This window comes from Rhincodon typus, chromosome 3, assembly GCF_021869965.1.
Source record: "Rhincodon typus isolate 14 chromosome 3, sRhiTyp1.1, whole genome shotgun sequence".
NCBI lineage: Eukaryota > Metazoa > Chordata > Chondrichthyes > Orectolobiformes > Rhincodontidae > Rhincodon > Rhincodon typus.
The window spans coordinates 38,426,404-38,434,141 of NC_063334.1; the positions used below are offsets into that span (position 1 = coordinate 38,426,404).

The 7,738-nt window shown below is 44.9% G+C and overlaps 1 protein-coding gene across 1 annotated transcript in view; it reads right to left on the reverse strand.

Annotated features, from left to right (window-relative positions):
• Positions 1 to 7,400, reverse strand: part of LOC109935423 (uncharacterized protein KIAA2026) — a 79,590-nt gene extending 72,190 nt beyond the window's left edge. The window contains exon 1 of the mRNA XM_048620357.1: positions 6,242 to 7,400. Coding sequence (XP_048476314.1) covers positions 6,242 to 7,122 — 881 coding nt within the window. The 5' untranslated portion in view covers positions 7,123 to 7,400. The remainder of the gene's footprint in view (positions 1 to 6,241) is intronic.
• Between the last annotated feature and the right edge of the window lie 338 nt (positions 7,401 to 7,738).

Sequence of the window (7,738 nt, forward strand, 5' to 3'; positions counted from 1 at the left end):
CATTGTGATAGAAATTAGATAAGTAAGGAAAGTTTAAATTGGAATAGAACTTGAGAAGAATAAAGCCAGCAACAGAACATTAACTGCTTTAGTAGGATTTTTCACCACTCTCTTTTCATATGGCCCATGCACAAAACCTGCCAAAATCATAAGTCCACTGGGATCCTCTCCCAATTATGATAGCCTATAACCCACACGCAAAAATCTAAGAAATGTTGTACATGATAAATTAACTGGCTACAATTTCAGAAGTATAAATGCAAACTATAGCTAGAAATTAGTAAGGAAAAAAACAACAAATACAAAATAATGTGCATCTTCCAGTTGCACACTGACCAAACAGAATAAATCTCACCTCACCATCCTGCCCTCACCTTTATTTGGTCCCTGACTTCTCCCTTTCCTTCCTTGACATCCATTTCCATTTCTGAGGATGGGTTGTTAATGATATCCATTGCAAACCTGAATCCCACAGTTACCATGGCTACAAATCCTGACAAAGACTCTATCCCATTCTCCAGTTTCACTGTCTCTGTCACATCTGTTCTGACGATGCCTTTTTTTTTGGGGGGGGGGGAAATGCATCAGAAATGTCCATACTTTTCCTCAACGGAGGATTCCCTGCTACCACAAAACCAGGGCCCTCAGCCTGTATGGCCCATCTCCTGCACCTCTGTCATCACCCCTTCCCTCCCACAACAACACTAGGCTCCCCGGTCCTCGCTTACCGCCCCGCCAGCCTCTGCAGCTGAAGGACTGTCGGCCAATTTTCATCACCAATGGGCTACCACAATCAGACATATTCCCCTCTCCTCCCTGATCATATTGCACAGGAACTGTTCCCTCTGGAATACCTGGTCCTCTGTTCCTCCATTCCCAACACCTCCCCACAGCCCCCTGGCATCTTCCCATGCAATCGCAGAAATTGCAACACCGGCCCATTTACCTCCAAACCATTCAAGGCTCCAGACAAACCTTCCAAATGAAGCAGCAATTTACCCTATTCTTCATTCTATTGTATATGCTGTTCAGTGTGGTCTCCTTGTACTTTGGGGAGTTGAAAAACAGACTGGGTGACCACTTTGCTCTGTCTGTAAAAATGACCTAGAGCTTCCAGTCGCGTGTCACTTCAAGTTACCATGCCAGCATTTCTGTTGCAAGCCTGCTGCAATGTTCCAATGAGCCTCAGCACAAGCTCGAAGAACTGCATTTCATTTTCTACTTGGGGACCCTGCAGTCTCTGGGACTCAACATCAAGTTCAATAATTTTACAGTCTGATTCTATCCTTACATGTATTTTACCCATACACCCAGTCCTGTTAATGACATGGGATACTTTTAGAACAGCCAACTCATTTTCACTCACACTCAGGCCTATTATTACATTGCATGGTTACTTTCAGCACAGACTACTCATTCTCTCCTACTCTCTGCTCTCATTATCACTTATTCAGCTTCGCCTCTATCCTGGCCTGCGATTCGTTGTCCCCTTGGTTACCTACCCCTTTCAAATATCTCTCTCTTTATCCCTCATTGGGATCACCTCATCTCCCCCATGCCCCAAGCCTTGCCTTCAGCATGACTACCAGTTTTTGTTAGCTGCTTCATGGGTTCAAACCATTAACTTTACTTTCTTCCCACAGATGCTGCCAGACCTACAGAGTTTCATCAGCAATTCTATTTTTGTTTTAAAACTCATCTTTATGTACTACTTTGCAATTGCAGTTTAAAAAACAAATGTTGATAGTAGGTTTTTGCAGTAAGGAGAAAATGTTCCTATTCACAGAAAAAGTAGAGAACCAGAGGAGATATATTTAGAATGAGTGGTGGAACAGTCGAAAGATGACATAAGGAAAAACATCTTCAGGCAGCATGTGTTAAGGATCTAGTTTGGAGGGCTTTTCATTACAATATATGGAAAGTCAAATGTGGTTTTCAAAGAGAAACAAAATCTGAGATTCTGTGATTAAGCTGCAATTTTTAAAAAATGCATGAGTTCAGATTACATGGTAAAATGTGAACAGCAAGTTTGCATTCTTCAGCTATGTTCTGTACCCAAAAAGTAGGATAAATCCAACCCAGCCAATGACTGCCCTAGCAGTCATCAGTAAAGTTATGAAAGAGGTCAGAGAGAAAGCAGCACTTCCTTAGAAATAATATGCTCATTGATGTTCCGCCAGGAGTACTCAACCCGTGACCATATTACAGCATTGGTTCAAAACAGAAAAAGAGGTGAATTCCAGAGGTAAGGCCATTTTGACAAGAGTGTGACATCAAGGAGACCGAGCAAAACTAAAGTTTAAGGGAATCAGAGGACAACTCTCCACTTGGAGTCATACCTCACACAAAGAAAACTGGCTATTGGAGATCAGGTGTCGCAAGTGCAGGACAGCTCTGCCCAAGTTTGTCAGGGTAGGTACTTTTATAGGTTTTTAGAGCCAACCTGTTTGGAGAAGTTATGACATCTCTGGAGAAGGTAGGATTTCAACTTCTCAATCAAAAATAGGGACACTACCACTGCACCACAAAGCCCTTTAGTTCCTCAGGGCAGATATTTTCTTTTAAAGAAAACTGTTCAGAGATGTCATTACACACCACTGGAGCAGGTGGGACATGAACTTGGCACTTCCCGCTTAGAAGGAGACACTAACACAAGAGCCATATAATTCCTCAGGGTAGATATTGTTAATAACCAGTTCTGAAATGTCCCTGCACACCTGTGGAGTAGGCAGAACTTCACCAATGAACTTCCTTCAATCAACAGATTAGGAGTTTTATCATTTAACCTGGTCTGAAGAAATGCCCAAGACAAAATGGAAGAGGGAACAGGTGATGATATTAGTTGAAGAATTAATTAGCTTTGAATTGGTTGTATAAATATGAGGAGCAGTGAACAGTGGACAAGAGTTTAATGAAGTGGGACTTAACTGAAATAAAGCTCTCACATAAAAGTATGGAGCAAAGAAGTGGGAAGGCAGTAGTTCAGTGGGCTCGTCACTGGATTAGTATTCCAAAAACAGTTAAAATGTTCTTGGACATAAATTGCTGGAGAAACTCAGCCTTCAGGCTTATAGCATTTGCAGTTCTTTGTTTTGTTAAAATGTTTAGGGGGAAATGGCTTCCAATCCCACAATAGCATATAGTGAAATCTGAATTCAATAAAAATTCTGTAATATAAAGCTAACCAAGTAACAACCAACGTAACCACTGTCAATTGTTGTAAAAACCTCATCTGGTTCACTAATGTCCTGTAGGGAAGGAAATCTGACATCCTAACCTTGTCTAGTTTAGATGTGACTCCAAAGCCACAGCAATGTAATTGACTCTTAGCTGTCCCTGGGCAATAAACGTAGGCCTAACTAGTGACAGCCATGAACAAATAAAAAAAATGAGTTCTGCTTACATATGGTTACCTTTTGGAGTGTAACAAGAATTGGGGATGTTTGCTGACCATTGCAAGACAAGTGTATAGTTTTCAACATAATTTGCAACTCCTCAGATACTGAAGCAGCCAAGATTCAAATGCTGACTGGTAGCACATAACGTTCATGCCAGATAAGCAGAAGGTAATGACTAAATGGTTAGACCATTACCCCACGACATTCAATGGCATTACCATTACCATCCTGAGAGTCCTCACTAATCAAAAATTAAAGTGGACTTACCACACAATTACTGCGCCTATAACAGTAGGTCAGAGGCTAGGTATCCTACAGAAAAATGTATGTAAACCTCATTTAATTTTAGCATTAAACTAATGCAGAAATTGCATTATCATGACTCTCCAAAGCCTATCCACCATCTACAAAGCAGGTGTGCTGCAATACTCCACATGGTCTGGTTTACTACAGCTCTAAAACCCCTCAAGAAGCTGATGCTATCCAGGACAAAGCAGTCCACTTGATTGTTTTTGGATGTGGTGCCAATCACTACCTCATCACCAACTCACACTGGCAACTTTCTACAAGCTGCAATTCGGAAATTCACCAACTTTGTTTTGGCCACAGGAAGCATCCCAGTCAGATCCAATGTGGGTAAGAACTTTTCAAGAAATCAACAGGGATCAGACAAACTGCTACAAAATTTCATGGTTAGTGCGGCAACATTTATCCTAGGTTAGGGTTTTCTTTTAAGTCCAACTAATGAAGACACAGCAAATTTAGGATCCAGAGAAATAGTTAAGCATATTCTGAGGTCCTATTCACATCATATCCCGAAGAATAACAGTGAAAAAAGCTAAACAAAGGAAATTAAGTCACAAGAAATTAAATTGAACAAAACCAAGAAGAAACAATGACTGAAACCTCACATTTGTAAGAAATGGGCTAAATGGCCTGCTTCCACACCGTATGGATTCTACGATAATAACTGCCTAAAATTCACTAAAATAACACAGCTACAGTAGTGTTCTTTGGACCAAAACCTTTAGCGGACACTATGTTCAATACGTAACAGCTAGAGATTCCACCAATTGGTACTAAGGGTTGCGCTTGTGAACCCAATTGCAGGATAAGAGTTGCACAGAACGTGCAAGTTAAATTGTCATTAAAATGCTAGGCAACAGGTATGAGGACAATGCAATACATAAACTAAGTATGTAAACCTCATTTAATTTTAGTATTAAACTAATGCAGAAATTGCATTATCAGACATGCACCTTTGTTTGTAAAGAGTAATACTGACAGAATGTTTAGAGAAGGTCAATGCTATGTAGTAGTGACATGCATTTTGAAACTAACACAAATCAAAACACATGCAAATATGACACAGCTGGCAGCATTCACACTGAAGTAGAGGGCCATGGCTTCAATTCTCATTCTAGAACATCAGTATAAAAACAAAGATTTCTGTGCGGAGAAAGGGAAGAGGGCATTCAGACTTTAAACAGAATCTCCATCTGCTTGTTCAGGTGAATCTGAAATATTGCATGGCATTAAAAAAGAACAGAGTGTTCTAGTGGTGCCCTGGCCAACATTCCTTCCCTCAAACAATCTCATCACATCATACTAAGTGGATATACGACTGAGTGCAAACTAGCTGCCGTACCTCTACACGAAATTCACAACCATGAGGTACAAAAATATCTCTTATACCCCTTGATGCCCACCACAAAAACAGTACTGCTTAAGGAGGAGCTCTGCTCTAAGATTTCAGAAACCATCTGGTTACCTCTTGGACTTTAGAAAAGTAGAAGTACCAAATCAGTTTGTAATGTGCAACCATTTATAAGTTGTAATTGCAGTAAGTGTTCCTTGCATGGACCAAAAATTCCATGGAAACATTAATTTTCTTTCTGCTTTAACCAGAATCCTGCTTCAGTCAGAAATTATGGTTTGCATTTGTTCACTCCAGTTCTGAAGATAAAACAATGTACATGTCATTACTCCAGACTAATAAATAGGGAAAACACTAGATAGTCAGTGAACACGTCAAGTAATTACACATTTCTTTCCTCGATACATCTACAATAATTGCCCCCCACCCCACAACTGATTCAGAGCAAAGTAATACACCAGGGTAAGTGAACAGTTTAATGCCATCGGGGCAACAGAACAGTTGTCTTCCCGTTCCTGTTTGCCAGGAAAGCTCCTGCAGAATTAAAAGGCAGGAAGTGAAGAATCCATGACAAGAGTCGGCTTTAGTGTAAGCCTCTCAGTTGTTAGTATTCACATGCTCCAATTCTTCTCGACCATGAGATGTAACAACCCTTCCCGCTGACCTCCCAATCTACTTGTATAAGAACTTGGGGATGGCTATCCAAGTAAGAATAACGAGGGTGAGTGGGATAGAAATCATAAAAAAGGATGTAATCAGAAGAGTGCCAGTGTTAGAAACTTAGCAGGTCTGGCAGCATCTGTGGAAAGAGAAGCAGAGTTAATAAGAGTCCAACAGGGTTCTTCTGAAAGCCAGTAAGGATTCCATACACGAACACCATTTCTCCCTCCACCAATGCTGCTGGACCAGAGTTTAACCAACAACTTTGTTTCTATTTTAATTTCAAGTCTCTAGCATCAGCAGCACAATGCTTTAGAAGAATGTCATAGATTTGTGTTTTGTCTTGTCGTCTGAACTGTGACTTGGTAATCTTCATACCCACCCGAACCCTATCAACACTCAGCCTGTATGGGATACCCTAAGATGGGCAGGGATGTTGGGTCGCCTGTCTTTCCCTCTCTCAGGTACCCTAAAGTGGACAAGAGATGTTCAGGACGCCAGAACCTTTCTCGCTTTTCCTTCTCACCTTGACAACAGCGTCAACTTCTGCTCCAGCATCATCTCCAGCTTCTGAGCCTGCCTAGAGAGCCAGTGGTCCACACCGTGGAGCCGGTAGCAGCTCTCCAGCATCAACCTGAAGTCTGCTACGAACTCGGTAATGCCGCCGTACTGATTGCGCTGGAACTTCTCCTCCATGGTGTACAGCCACACAGGAGATGGCTGAAGAGGGTCGGTCGGCTCTCCTCCTACTCCTCCACCGGCCTGGACGAACGGCGCCGTCAGGTTGCGGTGCTTGTCGAGCAGGAACTCGCTGAGGATGCGGCGGCCCTGCTGCACCTCGTAGGTCGGGTCGTCGGGCTCATCGTCGTCCTCCTCCTCCTCCTCTTCTTCCTGCTGCTCGCTCCCGCCTCCGTCTCCATCCCGGTGCTGACGGTTCCCGAGCTCGGGGGGAACGGGTGCGGACTCGGTCCCACTACCGTCTTGCGGCCTGGCCGCTACCCCGTTCGCCTTGGGCAAGAGCCTCCCGCTAGCCGACCGCGTCCTGGGCCCTGTCCCCTCGACTCTTCGGGATGGAGGCCGTCCGCCGGCCTCGGCCCTCCCCAGAGAGCCTTGGCCCCCATCTTGGGGAGCTCCCGACTGTGGCGGAGAAGGAGGAGATCGGTCGTCGTTGTCGTCGAATGCCAGGCCTTCATCCCGCGGGGGTGATGGTGCCGCCACTGCCGCTTCAGCTCCGGCTCCATCTCCTCCAGCGTCACTCCGCTCCTCGCCTATAGGCCTCGGCCTCTTGCTTCGCCTTCGACCCGACGCCTCATCCTCGGCCCGATCGACCGCTTCATTGTCCCGTCGCCCAAGGGCAGCTTCGGTCGGGTTTCCATCACCTTCACCCGCCGCCGCTGCTGCTTCCATCCCGTTCCCCAGGCCCACCCCCCTCCACCTCCGGGCCTTGGAGAGAAGCCGGGGGGTGGTGGGGATGGAGGGGTGGTTTGATGGACTCAAGCCCCCGGAGCTGGGGTCTGCTCCCTGTTGACTGCTCTATCTATCTGTTTGCCTAATTGACTGTGTCCGCAGTGGGGAGAGGATGAAGGGGGTACGAGTCTTCCCTGACTCGGCCTGTCGCTCACCCCCTTGGACTCAAAATCCGTTCGTTGTCCCCCTCTCTCCACACTGCGGGGCTCCGGCCTGGCCTCCACTCGGGCTCGCAGTCCCACTCAATCCCATTGGCTGGCGCCCCTTTGATTGACAGGATACTCAGGCTGGGATCCGCATTCCATTGGTCGGCGGACGTTTGATTGACAGGGGGCCGCCTGCGCGTGAGTGCTGAGAGGTCGTTCACTCTTTGCAGGTTTACTACCTGCGCTCAGGTGTCACATCCACATGTACAGCACTATAATACATCGGACAACACTGATTGAACTTGCCAAAGAGGTTGCTTACCAGATCGGTAGGATTCAATGACAACGCTGCATGCTGCAATAATTCATGTTCCTCTCGTCGAGCTGACGTTTTTTCAACTTCTCTATTA